Below are 21,976 nucleotides of genomic sequence, written 5' to 3' on the forward strand. Positions count from 1 at the left end.
AGAGAGAGAGAGAGAGATAGAGATAGGTGAAGCAGGAGGTCATGCCCTAAACGTCACTGACTCTGCTTTCAGGTAAAGCGTTATTTCCTGGTGACCAGAGTCCCTTCAAAAATAGAAACTTTATGATCAACCCGTGGTCATAATAAAACAATGATGCCCATTTCTTATATTTAGCAACAACAACACCAGAAACACAGGATCATCTCAAAATGGGATGCCAGTACAGGAAATTAAATCATTTAATGTTGAGCATTAACATAAACCTGTTGAATATTTTACTTTTTAATGAATGTAAAACCACCTTTGGGATAATATGTATAACTTGGTTGATTCCAGGTTAGAGTGGAGTGATTCATTATTGATGTTAGCACTAAGTGGAAATTTGAAAATTAGAACTTTTTCTAACTTTGTCAATACAGAAAAACAACTTTTACTTAATTCATGTAAATGAAAACCAAGAGACATAATTTATAACTCCATATATTTTAATCTCAGTGTTTGGAAGAACACATTTTAAATCTAACTAAGGAAATATTAGACTGCCATCATAGTACAAAAACAAAACAACAACAAAAAGAACAACATAAATTAAAGGCAGATCAGAATATCCCTTCAAAGCAGAAATAACAAGTCTGTACTACACACATACACCTGGAATGACAGAGCACCTTTCAGGTATGTTTGACTTTGTACTGAGCAGCAAGTGAGCAGTCTTCCTCAGCAGGATTCATAACATGCACAGTGTTTGGCAACAAGACACAGTGATGCATTTTCAGACAATACCCACAAGGGGGCATAATAACACAAGTAGATCACAGTGATCCCCAGGCACTGTAGATTTGGTTAATTCATTCTCATTCTTCCCTGCAACAGGTGCTATTCACCCACGACTGTGCACAACTGATCAAAGCAGCTCTTTGGCATCTTAGCATAACAGTCACATTCAAATTATGAGGAAGTGCTGAAGACTCCACCAAGATGAGAAAAGATACAATGGAAAGAACAAGGGAGCCAAGCGTAGTACTGCAGCAACATATGGTAAAATTACATTCGCAATGATAGATTTTTTGCAATTCACTTGATGCATGTGTGTGTGTGTGTGTGTGTGTGTGTGTGTGTGTGTGTGTGTCTCTGTGTGTGTGTGATCATGAAACCAGAATTTTATGAATTTCCATTGTCAACGATCAGCATGCGCAGCCACCCTGGCTGTTGCGGGCCGTGTCCTTCAGGCCAGCTCCCTTGTGATTGGCTGATGGATTGACATCACCATTGACCGTCTCATTCATCTTCTCACAGATGACATCCACCAGCTTGTCAAAGACCTGCTTCACGTTGATATTGTCTTTGGCACTGGCCTCGAAGAATTGGAAGCCTGCACAGAGAGGTGAGGGTTATGAGTAATTATTAAGCAAACTTTGGTTTTGTGTGCTTTTGTTGAGCACGTGATTGAACTGTGTGTGTGTGTGTGTGTGTGTGTGTGTGTTTACCTAGCTCTGTAGCCAGTCTTTGGGAATTCTCAGCAGGGACCTGCCTTTCTTCCTCCAAGTCCAGCTTATTTCCTACTAGCACCACCTGGGCATTATCCCATGAGTACGTCTTGATCTGGGTTGCCCTGGGAAACAGACACAGCATTTTTACAGCATCTACATGTCCTGCAGCGACACTCTGTCTTCCCAACATTGATGAAAATCTGTTTTCATTTTATTGCTGTATATGTATTTCTGATATTAAAAGGGTGCTTTACCAACAATTAAGCACTGTTTAAAGAAGGAGGACCTTCCATACATACATGTAGGTAAATAATAAATATATATATTGTGCTTATTGTTACTGTGCCGGGATTTCATGTATTCCTAGATTTTTACACTTGAATTGAATGTCTTAACATGAATTGGAGTTGACTTAAGATGCGTGTCTTCATTATGAAAATAAAAACTGAATCTATTCTGCTGTACTGTATCCTGTTACTGCAGAAATGGCACAATTTTCCCTAGGTTTCGTGAATTAAATACAGGAAAAGAGGTGTTCTGCAGCGTATCTGGAGCTCTACCCACCAGTCCTGTACAGCATTGAATGAGTCCTGGCTTGTGATGTCATACATGAGAAGGAATCCCATGGCTCCTCTGTAGTAAGCTGTGGTGATGGTCCGGTAGCGTTCCTGACCTGCTGTGTCCTGTAAACATGTAGCACACCTTAAAAATTGTAGGACTTTTGGGTTTTTTGTTTGTTTGTTTATTTTCATGTTTTTTTTAGGGGGAGGGTTGTTTAAACCACAACAACAACCTCCAGGGAGCTGGGAATATGTAATCCTTATACTTAGCATTAAGGACAAACATTTAGGAAAACTTCACTCAGTTACTACATAAACAGAAGAATACAAATGGTTAACTTGGCTGTTCTGAAAAAGAGGTGAATCATTAACTCTGTTGGAACAGAAGTTAAACCCTCCCACCATGTGTTGATGTTGCCACACCCTGTAAGTACACCAGGATATGCTGTATGCTTTTTGGCTATGCCTTCATGGACAAAAATAAATTCCAAATGTCTGTTATTTTACTTTTTTATGTTATTTTTCCTCTTAATGCTCCTGTCCAATTAAATTAAATGGTGTCCCTGACATGAATACATTAAAACTACCTCAAAAAACGAGACTTTTAAGACTTAAATTGATTCATCTAATATATTTAAATGTTCCCTCCTGATGAGAAATAATGTCAGTGGCTATGAATGAAATCAACATTATACTCTAGTGACTCTCTAGCGAGATCTTACTGCTGTCTGAAACACTCATAGGCCCAACTTTGGTGTAAGGTTTTACAAAATGAGGTGAGCTGGTTTTAATGCCCCCATGAAACCCATACAAGTTGCTCAGCAGCAGCCAATAACATTTTACTTGGCACCCTCCTCATGTCAAATATGCAGCTGTATCACTGTTAGGCAGAGCATAAAAGGCATACTGTGCCGAATACATTAAGTTGGGGAAAAAAAGAAAAATGTAAAAGATGTATTACTTTCATCTAACAGGAGAACTGAGGGTGAGGCTTCGCCTTCTACTAACATTCAGTAATAGATCTGTCCTGGGTGTCAGTCTGCATAGTAAGCACATTCAGCTCCAGCAGCTCAAACCCATGCATGTTTCATGAACCCTGCCATCTTGGGACGATGTTAAACATCAACTGTCATTAACTCAAGAGTGTGAGAAATTGGTTTACGCCACATCCATGACAGGCAGCAGCGTATAAGAGGACAAACTGGGGAATGAGGTGAAGATAAACAGTCTGTGTTGTGTAACAATGCTTTTGATAGCACAATAATATACACTCTGCCTTTAGTTTAAGCTATATTTTTTAACCTCAATTATGCAATTACGTAAATACGTTGTCTGTCAAACCCGTCGTCTCTGTCCCCTTACATTTTTTATCTGATGAAGGGAATGAAAGAGCTTACTGAGATTTAAATAATTTGACTTTTACTGTATGTTGTTTTGAGTATTAAGTATATTTCAGAGATTATAATTCTAGTAAAAGTCAAACTGAGGCTTCACACTCTCCATGACAAATGTTAAAAAATGGCAAATATAAACACCTTCAGTACAACAAATAATGCTATTATGATCCACTTTCAATAACCTTTATCACTACTTAGTGACTGTTTGTAGATATTTGGCTTCTGTCCACTACAACTCAGGGCATACTGCTAGAAGTGCAAAAAGGTAATTATATTGAAAATATTTAAAATGAGAGGCAAGGTGACTTAGTTTTCCTGGCTGTCTATATCTGGAGCATTAGTTAATAAAACTAATAGCATAAACAGCATCACATACAAAATCACAATCAGCATTTAAAGGACATTGAGGACATTGTTTTAATACTCAGCAAAGTAACCTTTTGTGAGCCAGATTAAATAGAGTTCAATCTGCACTACTGTAACACTGCCAGCCTTTAGTGGCAGCTTCTACACAGAGTAAACATCTTTCTCTGAGCCAAAGAAAGTCGCAGTGTGGTCCGGCCTTATCTGCTAGACTTCATCTCTTTCTTACTGCTGCAGAGGAGAAACCAGACAATATGCATGCAATGGTAACCAGTTTGAAAGCAGGAAGAACAATTAAGAACTTCTCATTAGCTCGGATATGCAAGTTTTTTAAGTCAGGAAAATGTCCAAAAATGCTTCAATAATCAAAAGGAACCACAAACTGCAACTTTGTCTGTAAAAATGTCTATTTCTTATCAACGGGATTTCATTGTGTGCAAATCTTCACGTCAGTCTTCTTCGTCAGATTTAAAACACGTGTGAAAAAACACAGGACTCTTCACATATGAAACGAAGACAGAGTTAGAGTTGAGTACAAGCTACCATTGTGCTCCCAAGAGACTAAACCATCTCCCTTTTTGCCCTGTTCATACAGGTCAGACAGAAAAGAGATGAAGAATTCAGAAAGCAGTAAATAGCAAGACAAGAAATACATTAAGAATACGGATGTGATAGAGAATCTCTACAAAACACCTAAAACACCATATAAACTATCATCTGCACAAAGGTATTAGAGAATAGGTTCGACTTTTTTCTTGGTCACTTTAAGTTATGACTTGAAGCTATTCCAATGGAACGTGACTATGCTGTGAGTAGGGATGTGACGAGATCTCGTGAGACGAACATGCAACGATATTTCTCGTCAAAGTGAATTTCGACACACCAAAAAAAAAAAAAGAAAAAGACGATCAGTTTTCTATCGCTCATTTGCACTTCATGTCTTCTTTTTATAATGTCACGTGTGGATCATTAACCTGGTTACAGCTTCTACCTGCTAACAAGATCTCAGTCAATAGTAGGAGATGAGGAGAGGAGTTGACCTCAGGTCTCTATACTGAGAGCCTGAGGAGGGAGGAGCAGGAAATCTAGCACACCTATGGAAGCCTAATGATGCCAAAAGTAAAATGAGTCACACCAACAAATTATAACACAATTTATATTTTGTTCTACTAGTGTATTTATCTGATACAGGATCTGTGCAATTTACTTTTATTTCTGTCATTTTTATTAGCAATATGTTATAGTTTTTTATTTAATTTATATTAATATATTAGAATTGTTTCTACTCATTATACTTTACTTTTTAGTATTTGTGATTGTATCTAACTTTTGTATTTATGGTTGTTATTTCCATAAATACCGAAATGATCCATCTATAAAATATCTATATGGGGAAACATTTAACAGTGCTGCATACTGCATGATAATTATATATTTAGAAAGTAGAACTAAAGTGATTCATTACAAGTTGATTAGTTAAAACATTTCAATTCAATTTCCATTTTGTGAATTTCAAATAAAAGAACAGTCATGTATTTCCTCATTGAGGTTTTCTTAAAAATATAGTTAAAGTCGTCTCATCTCAATCTCGTGAACCCAATATCGTGTCTCATCTCGTCTCGTCAGCTGAGTGTATCATCACACCACTACGTAAGAGATGACTAAGGAAAGTTCCAGGGAAACAAAATATCAATTCAAATATCAATTCAAGTTGTGTAACTCAGACTGATAAAGTTCTGTCCGAATGCATATTTGCATTTGCATTAATGAGGGATTTTGTCGGTCTGAGAGAATAGCTTCAAGGCCAGTATGGAGAGCAGGAATTGTTAAAGCAACCAAGATCCATTTCTACATAATGGCACGTCAGTAGCATATGAAGACAGAAAAAACTTGAACCTATCCTTTAATCTTCCTTCCGTACGCAGACGATTCAGCATATATCAGTGATCAACATTTTAGTATATTTCTCCATCTCACCCAGATCTGTAGCTTGACTCGCTTGTCGTTCCTGTAGATTGTCTTGACTTTGAAGTCAATGCCCACTGTGCTGACGAATGCTGAAGTGAAGGAGTCATCTGCATAGCGGAACAAGAAAGAGGTCTTTCCCACGCTGCTGTTGCCGATAATCAGCAGCTTGAACATGTAGTCAAAGTTTTGGTCAGCTGCATCCCTCTGCTCCTGGCCTGCCCCTGGATCTCTGGCTGATGCCATCTATCACAAGGCAAGAGAAGAAAAAACAGGCTTTAAGAATTACAACTTTATGAATAAACTCTGAAAGTCATTCATAAAAAAGACATCCATCATGATTCTGATACGTTTCTAATAGAACCTGTGACCAAAGAAGGACTTTGCAAACAATTAGTTTATAATTAATTGGCACACCACAGTAAACAGTCACAAAAGACACATGAACAGTTTGATGATTGATGATCATTTAATTAATTTATCAGCAACGATGCCAAACATTCTTTTGTTTCAGCTTTTGCAATGTGAGGATATCACCGTTGTATATCACTGAATCTCTTGACAAGCAATACATCTTAAGATGTAACCTTGACCTCTGGGAAACAGAGATGGACATTTATCAATGTTTTATGACATTTATAGACAAATAATTCATGAATTAAACAATAGATTAATTCATGATGAAACTGTTTGTTACTTGCAGCCCTAAAAAAAACATCAGTGAATATCAGAATATAATGTACAGGAATAATATAGTCAGCTCAAGTAAAAACATGTAATGTACAGATTCTGCATGCTGCACTGAGCCAAAGACAAGCCTATTGTGCTATGTTATACTGCACATGGCATAATGCAGGTTATCTGAAAATAATAATTCAATCCAAACACAGAGATAATATTTTTTGTTTGATGCACTGATGACAATATACTGCAAGTCTGATTATGGTGGGAAAGCTAATGCAGATGCCTGACAAGAGATGCTCTCAATGAGTGAAATTTGATATGGGTTATGATCCAAGAGATCTTTGCCAGGCGTTGCGAAGGGAAAGTTAAAGTAGTATGTAAAGTTAATGCTGTAAGTAAAATGATGCCAAATATTAACAATTAAACCAACTGGAAGCTTCTGGGAAATAACATCCATGTCAGACAATTAGCAAATGTGTTAATCTCATGTTGGAGATTCTCTTAAGTGGTCACATGGTTAAGGTCCAATGAATTCATTTGAATTAGTGATGACAGGACGAGGGAAAAAAAGAAAACTGTGCATCAGAGGCCAATCCAAGTTCTTGCAAAAGCTAAGGTCACATCTGCAGTGTACCAGTTTATCACAAAAATATTTGCGTTATGCAACAAGTGTGCCACTATTTGTCCAGAAGATAACTTGAGTAAAGATTATGCTCTGGCAATACTTGCTTGAAATTTGGAGACATGACCCCGCTACCTTTCAAGACTGATGTGCAGGACAGAAATCACAGTCCTGTAATGACTGTAATATGGCTGAAGTCATCCAAATAAACACATACACATTTAAATACATTTTTGCACAGGAAGAAGACTGTGGATTTTGGTTCAACCATGACTTTCTTTGAAAGTACACTATTGAGAGATCTCTATGAACAGTGGGACAGCAAGAAAAACCTATCTCCATGTTTGTAAGGGCACCTGATTATTGTTAAAAGACTGATGTAAAAAACTATTAACCTATGCTTTAACACTCACAACTCTGAAAGTCATCTATACATATAGCGGAGGAGCAGTCGGAAGTGTTGTTTTAAAAATTGTCTATCTTTCTGCCTCATCCCTCTTAGCTCCCATCACTGTGTTTTGAATCATGGCCAAGGTGTATTCTGTCCACTGTCAGCTTAAGAACATATCCAGAGTGAAGGGTTTTATGTCTCAAGCAGACCAGCAGAAGTTGATTCATGCTTTCATCTCAAGTAGACTCGACTACTGTAACGGTCTTCTGACTGGACTCCCACAAAAAAGCATTAAACAGCTGCAGCTCATTCAGAACGCTGCAGCTCGAGTTTTGACCAGAACAAAGAGATCAGAGCACATTACTCCAGTTCTAAAATCTTTACACTGGCTCCCAGTCAGCTATAGAATAGATTTTAAAGTTCTGCTACTGGTCTACAAATCACTGAATGGTTTAGGTACAGAATACATGAATGACATGTTAGTAGAATATAAACCCAGTAGGGCTCTGAGATCTACTGACTCAGGTCAGATAGTTGAGCCCAGAGTTCAAACTAAACATGGTGAAGCAGCTTTTACACAACTGAAACAAACTACCAGCAGAACTGAAATCAGCCCCAACTGTGAACACTTTTAAATCCAGGTTAAAAACATTTCTCTTCTCCTGTGCTTATGATTGAGCTCTTTTAAAGCACTTTACATTTTAATCGTTCAATCAATCAATCAATCTTTATTTGTATAGCGCCAAATCACAACAGAGTTATCTCAAGACACTTTACACATACTGTAGAGCAGGTTCTAAACCGAACTCTTCAGGTTTTAACTTTAAAGAGACCCAACATTCCCACATGAGCAACAGTGGCAAGACAAATCTCCCTTTTAACAGGAAGAAACCTCAGGCGGAACAAGACTCACAGTGGGTGGCCATCTGCCTCGACTGGTTGGGGTTGAGAGGAGAGAAAGGAAGGATAGAGGAGAGAAGCACAATGAAAATCAGCAATTTTCATTTGCACTCTGGGGGGGGGTTCTTACTGTTAAATGTCTGTTTTATGTAAAGCACATTGAGTTGCCATTGTGTATGAAATGCGCTATATAAATAAAACTGCCTTGCCTTATGGGATCAGTGGACGCTCAGTGCTGGGTAAGGGCTGATAGATTCTCCTCCCCTGTCTGTATATTTCATCCATCATTCACCTAACTGTTCATCCACCCACCAACACTCCCACTTAAACCATCAATAAGTTTTACCTTATACCATCTTTATTTAGGGCCACTGTGGAAAAAAGTGAGTTCTAACTTTTTTCTCAGAATTCTGAGAAAAAAGTCATAACTCACTCCCCCCCCCCCCCCCCCCCCCACACACACACACAGTCACTCTTTCATATTCATCCATCTATGCATCCTCCCTGTCATCATCCATCTGTATTTTAGCCTCTCCACACTACCTCCATCCCTCTGCATCATAATGTAAGGAGACTGCACCATCCATTCATCCACACATCCACCCCACCCTCCCCGAGCTGAGTCTTCCCTGATTGCTGAAATCTCTCATGGGAACCAACTCATTACCACTTCCAAGACCATAAAGAAAGCCGGCATGCTGCTCTACACACTCAGCAAAACACCAATATCTACGCATGCGCCTGCACATCAATATGAAAATAAGCACAGTACGATGTGTTTAGGATTATAACGTTATAGCTGCATTTACTATGGCTTAACAAAACGCATTTAATCTCCCATAAAAAACAACCACCTCTCAGCACAGGATTTGACTAAATAGCAAACGCTGACATCTGGCCTGAAGTAGCTGAAATTTAACTTAATGGAAATGGGGTGTGCACTTCACGAGAACACATTGGGTTATGATAGGCCTACTTGTTAACAAATACCAATAAGAATTGATCTGTCCTGTACAACAACAAACAGACAATATAAATAAACGTGTGTATTCCGCCCTTTCTGCTGACACGGTAATGACAGTTAATTAATTTGCCAACACCGCGCTACCATACGGTAACTAAACTACAACCTGATGACATTTAAAGACACTCCCAACCTTAACTTAAAATCATGTGATGATTTTGTACCTTGGACGCTGACTGTGAGTGTGTCTCTTGCTGTCTTTCTGCGGTCCTCCACCTCTGCACCTGAAAGCCGCTCGCTGTGCACTGTTCTCGGGCGCTCCTCTCCTCTTCAGGTGCTGCGCTCCCGGATCTCCAGGCTCTACATGTGGCTGTCACTGGGATGTGCCGCGTAACCGGGATCAAGTCAGATTCAATGGAAACGCATTTCCGGCATGGGCTTCAAAAATAAAGTCCCCATTCACAGAAACTCTACAGTTTGTGGAAATGTTAAACACGTGCAATATGGCTGTCCAACGAATCGTCCTCTCTAATCTCCTAAAAATATTCATTTATTGTAACATACTGCATATCCATGTCAACAAAGGGTAACATTTAGGCAGTAACTAAATATTGTTTTCATTATCAATTATTCTTGAACGAATATTTCTTTGTTTAAATGATTTATAAAATGCCAGAAAACAGAATTTGGAACCAGTAAATGTTAGATATCATAGGATTCATTAATGCCAAAACATTTAATCATTGTTGAACTTGTACTCAAATACGTTTCTGTCAATAAACAAATCGATTAATCGACTAATTGTCTCAGCATAAAACAGTTCCACCATAACTCATTCTACACAACTGTCCTGACATCCTTTTTAATTCAATGTAAAATTCCCACATTTCCGGTATTATTTTGTTAAACCACTCGCTAGCTTAACTCTGATACACGACAGTAAACTTTTGGGAGGCCAAGCTGTGGAGTGTTGAATGGCGCACACTCATGACTTCTCATTTACATAACGTGGATGAAATACAGCAGCTGATTGCTTTAGTCTAACTTTCCTATTTACCATGCTGAACTTCAAGATGTGAAACACTGCAATATTGTAATTGTTGAGTCAGGCAAACCCTTCTGGCCTAAATCAACAAGCGTCAGCCTGACTTGGAGCAATGCAGGGGAGTCATGTACCCAACCAGGCCCATGAAACATGTCCGAACCAGATTAACATTTCTTGCATGGGATAACCTTAAAGGGTGGTATTGTTAAAACATAGAGAATACCAGAGTGTATTTTGTGAATCGGAGTAAATCATGTTGGAGCAGGAAAACTACAGCTGGGGGGCAATGATGCAACAGACCTGCCAGAACTGCAGTGTGAAAAGAAGGTTTTTATTGTTGCTGGGCAAAAAAACACCAATGAGACCGCAGTAGCACACCCTGAACAGTACACTGGATCTTTACTGACACTGTCATTTGGAGTTATACACAGTGATTGATTTTAGCAGTCAGTTAATTCAAAAACATATCCATGTATTATACTCCTCTTAGTCCTGAGGGGAAAAACCTATCATGTAATGGATTATTGATTATGTAATGATTACCTCAGTGAAACCCCCCCCCCCACTGTAATTAAGTAATGTCAACCTGTGACACAATATAAAAAACATAAACTTGGATTTAAAAAAAAAAAAAGAAATGTTCTCACCTTAAAACATTTTCACATCTTTAAACAGGAACACCTTCTCTTAGACCTTTGTGCTAAACAGTGCTACTACTTCCACTACTGTCCATTTCAACAGGCAGCACTTCAAATTAATTCTTTTGTATAGAGCATTTAAAGAAAACACACAAAAAACAGTAGCTTAACTGTAGACTCCATGTAATTGGAGACAAATTTAAACTGCCTTAGAACTCTCATAATCTTGAATAGTAACTCAACTCTCTATAACATGACTTACAAAACTAAAACTAATAGCACTTACTCATGTAATAAAAAGATCCTGGAGGTATTTTGTGGCCAAGCTGACTGAAAAGATTTCCCACGCATGCCTTCTATCTCAGAGGTTCACAAGCTCTGACTCAGTATTCCTCTCGGCTAATCAGTCATTGGTTCTAGCGGTAATGTGAGCTAGTGTGAGTTATTGGTTGCTTGATGGGAGTTAATGAGCTGGATCGTTGTGTGTCCATAACCTGTGGAACTCCTTGATGAAGGGTCGGACCAGGTCTGGCTCCTCAGTGACGAGGATATTTTCCATGTTGCTCTGCACTGCTGTCAGTGTCCAGTTGAGGGAGCCGGTGATGAGCAGCTGGCCGTCCACCACTGCAAACTTGTGATGCATGTGCACGGAGCCAACGTCGCACCGTACACAGATTCCTGGAGAGCAGGGAGGAGAGTGCACACAAGACATTCCACTAGCTGCCATCAATACTGCACAATTCCCCTTAATATTACACACAAAATTGCAATTGCAGTTATACAGGATCAGGCAGGTTTTTTAACCTGCCTGTCCGTGTTTTAACTGTCCAGTAACGTCTGCCTGAGGGCAGCAGTTCAAACAGAGTGTGATCTGGGTGGGGTGGGTCTTTGAAGATGGTGTAATTTTAATTCTAATTCTAAGCTTTATTAATGGTATGCCAGAGCAGCCTTAGTCACTGTCTGGTAATGTTTGTTATGTTGTTGTTGTCACTACTGCATGGCATTGTGGGATTTTTATGCCGATGTAATGTCCAGTGCTTCTATACAGTTATATTTCCCCCTTTCCCCCACAGTACGCATATCACATTCTGCTGGTTTCATACTCAGGTTTGGGTCATACTAAAAAATCTCACATACTGTTATAACAAACTAAAGCGCATGTTAGTGTGAAATTTCAGACACAGCATCTCTCTCTATTGTGTAGAACAGAAACCATCTTGTTAAACAGAGATGCTACTTTGGCAGGGTCTAATTTGATCATTTCAATGTTCCATTTGATTTTGTAACACACTGTGGACCAGTAATATTTGAATGGAGACCAGAGTAATCTCAGAGAGCTTAAACATACTATTTTGAGAGGGCAAGTGCAAGTGTCTTTCCTAATCAGTGTGTGTAAACGCCTTTTTGGCTTTTTAAAATATAACTTTTGACAGCTCAAAGTGAAGAGAGCCTGAAATGTACGGAGCCCCTCTGGTGACACGGTCAAAAAAATAATTAAATTGTGGCCACAATATAGCACATGAAATACTAATTTGTGGTCACAAAATAGGTATAACGTGCGCACGTAAAATACTCATTAATAATATTAATATCATTCCTGGACAGCTGGGTAAGAAAATCTAGTGCATCTTCTATAGAACCTGGCTCTCAATATCCTGTTTAAATGTCTCTGGGTAATGATGGTTCCTTGCAATGCCAGGCTTTTCAGAATGTCTTTGTAGCTCATTCCCAGCCTAAAATAAAACTCTATCATACTGTCCTGTCCATCGTGTAGATTTAGCCCCTCTAACACCACATCCTGACATACAGCGTGACGATTTTATCGCAAGTATATTGCTGTTCTCTGTTCTCTCGGCTCTCTTTCTGCTAGCTAGTTTGTCAACAGGAAGCAGCGTGTACATTTCAACCAATAAGAAGTGTTTAGGGGTGGGACACGGCCGCGAAATTTCATCCAGATAGAGACAAAGCGAGCGATTTTTTGAGGGTTGGGCATCATCGCTGGACAGGGCGATGTCGCTCACGGCATGTCAGGAAAGGCTGATTGAAAACTCATGCATTTTAATCACTTTTTCTCGCTCGTGTCGCTGTATGTCAGGATGCGTGTAATGCCTCTACCTTAGACCTAAGAGAAGGTCTACTCGATTTGCTTACTCAGCTGCCCAGGAATGATATTAATATTATTAGTATTTTGTGCGCATGTTATACCTATTTCGTGGCCATGAATTAGTATTTTGTGCACACGTTATACTTAATTCATGGCCACAATATCATTTCTTTTTTTGACCATGTCACCAGAGGGGCTCCATAGAAATGAACGAGGAAATGCAATATACAATACAAGCTTGAGGTTTGAACCCTGGACACAGTCAGCCCAGAAGATGTCTCTTTAAGATTAAGGTTCTCATGAGGTTTGCAGACGTACAGTTTTACACACACACACACACACACACACACACACACACACATACACACACACACACTTTACCTAATGAAATTTGCTGCCCTGCTTGCCAATTTCTTACTTACTTACTTAACAATATAGAGTAGCAGTAATTTACTAAATGCAGATGGCTAACGGAGAAAGTGAGACAGCGTGAGTCCAACATGTGACACAAACTCTTTCAGAGCATGAAGACTCTGACTCATAATAAGTCTTGTACTGGCAACATTCATTCCCCCAGACAGTTCCTATCATCTCTCCATTCACCACGGGAGGAAACCTGTGAGACTTACTGACAAAGACACTTATAGTCCGAGAACACAAAGTGAGCACCTTTTGTTGAGCAAGACCTGATTCATCCTTCCAGTATTTCATGTGAAATGTGTCCATAAAATGACTCCACAGAGTTTAATGTGACTTTTTTAACAAATAATATCCGAGGACAAAATATGAGAAGGATGCTGCATCACTATGACTGTTGAGGTCACACAGCATGAAGACAGATTCCCTTACCAGCCTTGCGGAGAACCCCTATCTGGGAGCCAGTGATGGCAGAGTAATGCCTGTCAGTGAGGACCCTGATGGTTACGTTCCTTCCATGCAGTGCTAATACAGCCCTGCTCAGGTCCATGTTGGAAAAGGCAAAAACACACAAATCCAGAGTAGAGGAAGCAGACATGATGTGGCGAAGAAGACGGGAAAAAGAGGTCTCCACACCATGAGGCAACGAACAGAAACAGGAGCTATAACCACAGAAAAGAATATGCCAACTTATTGTGTTATATGCATGGTATTTCATAGGATGTAATGTCTAACCTTGGCTTTCAGTTATAATTTCCCTCACAAAAATGCATTAAACTGATTAAAGAATGATCCTATCAATAAATAACTGGGAATGAAATATATATTTTTTATTAAAAAAATAAGATTTGTATATCATTACAGTAATATGTTTCACTTACAAAGGTGAAGATTGAGTAAAGATGTGCTCCACACAGGCCATCTCTGAGGGGAAGAAGAGGACCTCATTGAGACTTCTCTCAGGCCTGAGGCGACGCAGGAGCCGACTAAGCAACTCCACACTGAGCGAGAGGGCCACCAAACCCATGCCAATCACCTTCACTGTCCACATCACTGTCATCACTCACATAAAAAACAATGTTAAAGAGACTGGATGTAATGCACATTTTCTTGATGTTATGTATAAATGTAAAATGTTTGATGATTGTGGACATTTAAAACACAAGTGTCATGCAAAAGTATGGTCATCATATCCCTACAGTATGCTTTTTAGTGCTGAAATAATTTGTTGATTAATTTGTCGTTTGACAGGGATCAGTCACCAAGAGTTTGGATGACAGATTAATTAATTTCGTCATTTACCAAGCAAAAAACATTTTCTGGTTCCAGCTTCTCATTTGTGAGCATTTGCTGCTCTTTCTGTTTTATATCATTTCAAATTTAGTATCTTTGTGTTTTGGTGTGTTGGGAGATGTTGGGTCTGGGAACTGTGAATAGTAATTTCCTGATGTTTTATACAACGAACAATGAATTCATAAAAATGATAAATTGACAAATAAATTGAAAGAGAATAAATGTTGATGCTTAGCTTTGTAACCCATTTAACATGAGAGGCACTAACTGGGATATTTTAATATGATAGCAAAACAGCTTCCCTACTTTAGGCACCACTAAAATGTTATATTATTTAAATAAATAAATTTAAATTTATTTAAATCGGTGTTCAACGGAGACACTGGTTAGATTAGCTACAGGGTGTTTTGATGACTTGCTTAGATAGAACAAACTCTGCTCAGATGGTTAGTTTTCATATCAACACCTACTACAAAAAATAAACAGCAGGAAAGAAGACAGACCACAAAGGCTGACTAACCTGTCGAGATGTTTAAAAAGAGTTAACAAGTCAATATGTCCTCGGGCATGTCTAAATATATTTTAAAGACGGAGTATTTTGTCTGCAAACAAACACACCAACCCTGAGTTAGTCAGCCTCTGTCGCCACCAGGCGGGAGCATTGGCGGGAGCAGCATGGAGCAGGAGCAGGAGCAGGAGCCGGGCAGCCGGTCAGACGCACTACCGCCACCAACAGGACTGGAGTATAGAGCAAGAGATTAAAAAAGGAAATAATAAAACAAACTTTTACACCAATCTATTTTACTTAATTTCTTTGTTTTTTTTTAAAAAAAACTTAATGATGTCTCAGTATATCTTCCCTGCTGTTTCCTCTGTTTCCCTGTTGCGTCACTGCCAAAAAGAACAACCCTTGACTGACAGGTGACGCAGCCAATGAGATACTGTGATATTGCCACTCGCTCCACCAATCATTTAACGAGAAGCATTGCCGGTGCCGGGGCTTGTGTTGGAGCTTTTTCCTCATTAGAGCAACGTGTATTTTCTACAACTAAAAGGTAAACAACAGTAAAACTTTTTTTTACTAGAGAACAGTTAGCAATCGCGATATGTTTAATGGTTAAGGTTGATTGAGCCCTACTGGAAGATATTTTCATATAAGAGTCCGTTTAGTGGTTTATCGGGATTCATGTATACTGGAGAACAACAACAAACATGCTAAATGTTAGCCAGTGTGTTTGGAAATCAGTTACTGGGTCACAGTTTTGTGATTCTGGCGTTGATATGTTTCGTCATGTTTACTCTTTGGTGATATTTACGCAATACTTACGTTTACCTGACGAAGTTGTGTTGTTTTGTTCTCTCTTTCTCACACACACACACACACACACACACACACACACACACACACTTCTTGATTCAGCTTTTGTACAATGGGTCGCCGCAAGTCCAAACGAAAGCCCCCTCCTAAGAAGAAGATGACGGGGGATCTGGATACACAGTTTACCTGTCCATTCTGCAACCACGAGAAGTCATGTGATGTTAAAATGTAACTCATCAAATGCCTTTTCCCTTACTCAATTACTTTCAAATGTAACTTGTGGCTTTTGTGAGGCTATTGTTGACAACTTGTCCTTTGCTCCTTATCTCAACAGGGAGAGAAGCAGAAATACTGGGATAATATCATGCACAGTCTGCTTGGAGGAGTTCCAGACCCCAATTACCTGTATCCTTATTCATACATGCGTTGTATAGGACACTACACTATCTTTTTTTTCCTGGCTCATACAGAAACAGAAATGCATCAAGTATGTGTGAACCAGTTTTTGTGTTAGCATTTGAATGTGACTGTTTATTCTTGATTATGGGAACAGTAGCTGACAAAATATTCTAATTTCAAGGTCCATCTCTTAGCCCTCTCTTAGATATGATTTATATCTTTTGCATGATGCATCTTCAAATGATTTATAAAATTGCTGGTGTTGAAATTAGCAACATTAGTACCACCCCTCGACACTGAAGCCTTTTTAATGGTGGGACTTTCCAGTGTTTAAATATTGCCAGACTGCTGGCATTTTGCAAATGGCTTCTACTTCGACACTTTAAAATAGTAGTTGCCAATGGCTGCACAGCACAGCTTGCTGTGTAGGCTGCTGTTTTGGACCGTCAAAGAGAATTGATTTCTGAGAAAACTGCAGTTTTATCTGGGTTTGGAGCTACTTTACAGTTTATTAATAAATTGTGTGGTATTAGATTGGTGCATAGACCAGCATACTTGCTGACACCAGATCAGCATTTAGGCTGTATTGGAGGCATTTCTGATACTGATTGCAGAACAACTCTACTCCTTTTAAAGTTGTCAGTCCAGCGAGTCTCAAAAAACCAAGCAATCATTTCCTCTGCTCGGCACTGTCTCCACATTCTACCATAGTTTTTGTAGTTTTATCTTGACCTTTACTCACCCTATTTTCTGTAATTGTGTGATCAATTCTTCATCTTATCCTCCATCTCATTGTCATGGCTCAGTTGTTATCACATGACGTTATTGTGGAGCTTTGTTCACATGATAACGGGAGGTCAGGTGGGGGTGAGATCATAACTCCGGTCTCTGTTTAAAGATGGTCTTTGTTTTTCTTTTTCCATCAGTTTATTGACTCTTGGTGGAGGATTCTACACCTTCCTGGTCAGTGCTATGGATGGTGTAGGTCTGGTGATAAAAGACAGCAAATTATTGCCTGGAGCTTACTCAGTCTCTTATCTGAGGCTCTTGGCAAGTCACCAAGGTAGTGTTCAGGTTTGGGAAAACCTAAAGTACATTGGCTAAGGAAAGATTACACACACCAAATACCATCCTTGAAACAGAGATGTTACAATCATTCCCCATTTACCATTACCACCCACTGTCAGTGTAAGTGGACCTTGAGTTAGGATACTTTTTTTCAAAACTACACCTCCCATGAGGATTTGGCATGCCTTCATTGTCAGAGACTCATGGGAGGTATCACTGTTTGATGCCAGCAAAATATCTAGTTGGTGTGATTCTAGTTTCAGCATTTTAAGAACAACAGATGAAGAAATGCATTGTTTTATGGAGGCTAGTAGTAGTATGGAAAGGGAGAAAGATTCTAAGTACAGTAATTGCCTGTTCTTTCTGCTCATATATGATGTATAGATTCAGAATGTGTTTACTGTATATATAATAACAAAGGATACTTCACAGAGAAGAGGTCTCATTTTATTTACCTTTCAGCCATGGCAACAAAATCTTTTTATCCTTAATCTGTTGCTCCTCAGATCTGTCAGAGCCAGTTGACGTGTACAGTGATTGGATAGACGCCTGTGAATCAGCCAATCAGTAGCCTTTGTGGAATGGATGCTTTTCAGGAAGAGGATGGGGATGTGTCTAGTGCAACTGAGCTCATTAGGAGCATCCTGGTTAGAGGACATTTGTGAAACTTTTTTTTTTTACTGGTTTCTTTATGGTCACTTGGAAATTACAGATGTGTAAGCAGCTGTCTCCCTTTCAATGTAAGGTTCTCAGCACCAATGGGCTCTCCTGTTGTCTTCTACCCTTTCTGTGTAAGGTTCTAATCACAATTCGTCTACCCCCACTTATCGTCATACATTGAGCAGAGCTTTCTGCTTTCCAATACATGTTTTGTTTTTTTAAATTTGTGATGGGTCTCAAAGATCCTTTAGATACAATTTAGACAAGCATTTAAATAGTTGTTTATTTTGAAGATTAGAAAATAAGTTCCTGATTTTTATTTTTGCTTTTAATGGATTGATATTGTTAGCTGAACAATGTAATTTTATACATCATGCTGTAGTGTGCGCAAATCCCATCCTGTCATTATAATGTGAAATCAACAAAAAATAAAACCTCTTTGGCTGTAGACATAAACAGCTTGAAAACAAAACCATCAGTAGGTGCATTTAAAGGTTGAAATAACTCTCTGACACTAGCATCAGTTTGAGAGGAAATGCTCCAGATTTGTTCCACTGCCAGATCTTCCCCACAAAGTGGGAATAAAGTTTCTTAACACAGCTCAGGCCAGCGGGAATGGTGTGATAATTTACTGTCACTAGACCTGAATGCAGCTTAAGTCTTTTTGTGTTTTGGATGTTTGCAGCACTAGATGTTGATCACCTTCAGTCAAGCATGATTCACAGTGATAATTACCCACAGCTCTCCTCATCCTCATAAAGACAAGTTTTGTCGCAGCACTAGGTCATTCCACTGGAGAGAGGAACGGAAATGTACATGGTTTTTGGTTAGCTGCTTAGTTCACACATTCAAGAATCGTTCTTTATGCATTGAGTTTTTCTGTTGATTGTTCATTTTTGGCTTACATGTTCACAAAATTTAAAATTTCATGAAATACAAATAATGTAATTAAGCACATCTGTACAGAACAGTGTAATCTAATCCTGGAATAAATCTGTAATATTGAGTGTTTATTTTCCTATGCAACAGCCAACTGTGTTGAATAGCATGAAAGCAAGCCTTTTTTACACATAAGGGTTTGATGAGTGCGTTCTTGGAAATAAAAGAGCAATAAGACTTGACATCACCAGTAAGTGTTGGTTGGTTTTCATTTTATTTTATAATTACATAGATGTACTTAATTCTATTAAATTGATGTAAGTATTGCTGTTTTTGTGATTAAGATGTTGTTATCCGACCTTGATTTGAATTAGCTAGTAGCTTATGATAGTTTATTTAGTTTCAAAGGAAATAGGTAACCTAATATGATTCAATCTTAAACAATGTGAACATCCTGTATGGTACCACCAGCTGGTAAAAAAAAATGTTTCCTCCTAGCAAAAACAGAACAGTTGAGCTTTAGATGGAGATAAGAAATCAGGGTAAAGACAATGGAACAGCACTCTTATTCACAGACACTTGAAATTCATAACTCAACAAATAAGCATGAATAACTGCTGTTTTGTTCACTGTAATACAGATTCAATAGTAAAAGGAAAAAGAACAGCTCAACTTTAGACTGGGGTTTTATTTGGCTCCATCTTAATAACATCAAAAAAGTGCTCCAGTTTTAATTTATCATTCTACACAGGTGTTGTCAACCCTGAACAGCATACTTTTTGACCATCAGAGAACCCACTACAATGGAATACCCTCAGCTAGTGGTTGCTTAGATAGCGAACCGCAAGAACATATTTATAGTTAAAATAAATAAAAATCACAGCACTTAAATTCCATGTTTAACAAAAAGTCAGCATAGCTTCAGATCTGCGCTCCTGTGGCATCAGTGACCGTGACACATTTCTGGGAGTCCAGTATCCATTCATCCCCACAGAGCACAGGATGTAGCAGATCACAAATGAAAGAAGACACAGTGTAGCGAGGCTGTGCACCAGGCAGGGCTGAGTGATAATAGATGAGATGTGGAGTGCCTGCCTGGGCTCTCCACCCAGAGAGAGTGTGTCCGTGCATGCGCGCACTGCACTGTGTATTGTGTTTGATGATGGACCTCAGCTGGAGAGGTATTGACGACGCCTTGTGAAACATGCTGGAGGATGATTACAATGGAGAATGATTATCACTTAGTCTCTCCTCTGTCTCTGCATGTCCCCTCCCACTCCCTGCCCTTCTCTTCTATTTCTCGCCATTTCTCTTGTCTCCTCTCCTATTCAGCACGTGAGGTCAAGTGTCGCTCCGTCTCCGTTGTCAAGGCTGCCAATCACCCACACAGTGAGTGCGAGGCAACTGTTGCCAAGGAAACAGAGCGATTCCGTTGCTAGGCACCTGGAGCTGTGCTCACAATAGTCATTTTGTTGCTTAGCACACACAAATACACACAACCACAGAAACGGCATTGCCCAATCAACAAGTTTACACAACGTCAGAGTGAAATTTGTATTAATTATAATTGCACACTGCTAATAAATAAGAGATTTGCTTACGCAGTGGTAAGAAATCAAGTAACAGTCAGTGATAAAAGTAGTGTAATTTATCATGCACATTTGCAAACAGATGCTAATATTTGCTGAATTTGCGATGAAATGTTGATTTTCTAATTTATAATACTTTACAATAATGCAAACGTACCAAAAATGTACTCCAGTGTGTTTTATTCCAACACCTTTTCTACCTGATTAATCAGCATGCCCCAACGTCCAAGAATTCTTCGGGCCCACACCTCAACTTGATCAATAAAAGACATAAACATCCATCAGTCTGACTAAAAGTAGTTACCCATAAAATAAATCAATCCCTTATTTCCCCACTGGCAAGTGGACTCAGTGAACCTAGCTGCAATCTGTGTGTACTCTTATACAGGGATGTATCTGTATGCTTGTTTTCATGAGCTCCATCAATCCCCTATATCCCTACTGGCATGTAGATCTTGTGAACTCTCATACAGTTTATGTGTGTGTGTGTGTATGTGTGTGTGTGTGTGTGTGTGTGTGTGTGTGTGTGTGTGTGTGTGTGTGTGTGTGTGTGTGTGTGTGTGTGTGTGTGTGTGTGTGTGTGTGTGTGTGTGTGGGTCTGAGTCTCCATCATGACAGCCAGTCAGCTGAGCCGCATGCTGAAATGTCAGCCACGGGTGCAAGCCTTGACATGTCCTCATGTGTTACTGTCTCCTGTTGCTGCTACAGGCATCAAACTTTCACACATTTTTAGCATGAGATGGGGAGTCAAAAATAGTGTGGAGTGCAAAAGTAGTGCAGTATAGGTGATGGCTATTCATTGGTATAATATACCATCCAATGGCATCACAGTCATTTACATCCCACAAAAGGCAATTTTTGGCACTAAATTTAGCAAATGTCAGACATCCGTTCAGTAAGAGGAAAACTTTCAGCGAAGAGTGTGAAGGGCTATGAAAGACACTCATCAATTGATAAGATTATAGGCTCACTTTTGTGCACGACTGACTGACAAGGGTATGTAATCAAGCAGGTTTGGAATTAATGTCTGAGTCTGAAGACTTTTGTGTTAAGCCCCCTGAACTAATGCCTGTGGGGTTTTAGGTTAGCGGTCTTCCTCACCAGCGCCTCTGCAGGAGATGCTGAATCTAGCCAGCCACACAAACTCATTTCCTCCACAGGTGTAAAGAGTGACATGGTTGATAAACCTGCGATGATAAAAACCTTTTCAGTGGCGGGATTTGATTTGGG

General features: G+C 39.2%; 3 protein-coding genes across 3 annotated transcripts; 1 reads left to right on the top strand and 2 right to left on the bottom strand.

Annotated features, from left to right (window-relative positions):
- Positions 1 to 1,184: 1,184 nt before the first annotated feature.
- Positions 1,185 to 6,021, bottom strand: LOC128368227 (ras-related protein Rab-3D-like). Its single transcript, XM_053329011.1, has 4 exons — positions 5,788 to 6,021; positions 2,055 to 2,173; positions 1,488 to 1,612; positions 1,185 to 1,372 (listed from the first exon to the last, which is right to left on the bottom strand). Exons 1-4 carry the CDS (start codon positions 6,019 to 6,021, stop codon positions 1,185 to 1,187), a joined length of 666 nt encoding a protein of 221 aa, XP_053184986.1.
- Positions 6,022 to 11,471: 5,450 nt separating this feature from the next.
- On the bottom strand, positions 11,472 to 15,425 carry pld6 (phospholipase D family, member 6). Its single transcript, XM_053329021.1, has 4 exons — positions 15,354 to 15,425; positions 14,422 to 14,602; positions 13,973 to 14,202; positions 11,472 to 11,697 (listed from the first exon to the last, which is right to left on the bottom strand). The coding sequence occupies exons 2-4, from the start codon at positions 14,598 to 14,600 to the stop codon at positions 11,483 to 11,485; spliced, it is 624 nt and encodes a 207-aa protein (XP_053184996.1). The 5' UTR covers positions 14,601 to 14,602; positions 15,354 to 15,425; the 3' UTR covers positions 11,472 to 11,482.
- Positions 15,426 to 15,825: 400 nt separating this feature from the next.
- Positions 15,826 to 18,750, top strand: LOC128368301 (transcription elongation factor 1 homolog). The gene is made up of 4 exons (XM_053329095.1): positions 15,826 to 15,888; positions 16,254 to 16,379; positions 16,486 to 16,556; positions 18,125 to 18,750. Exons 2-4 carry the CDS (start codon positions 16,264 to 16,266, stop codon positions 18,187 to 18,189), a joined length of 252 nt encoding a protein of 83 aa, XP_053185070.1. The 5' UTR covers positions 15,826 to 15,888; positions 16,254 to 16,263; the 3' UTR covers positions 18,190 to 18,750.
- Positions 18,751 to 21,976: the final 3,226 nt, after the last annotated feature.

Source organism: Scomber japonicus, chromosome 2, assembly GCF_027409825.1.
Source record: "Scomber japonicus isolate fScoJap1 chromosome 2, fScoJap1.pri, whole genome shotgun sequence".
Classification (NCBI taxonomy): domain Eukaryota; kingdom Metazoa; phylum Chordata; class Actinopteri; order Scombriformes; family Scombridae; genus Scomber; species Scomber japonicus.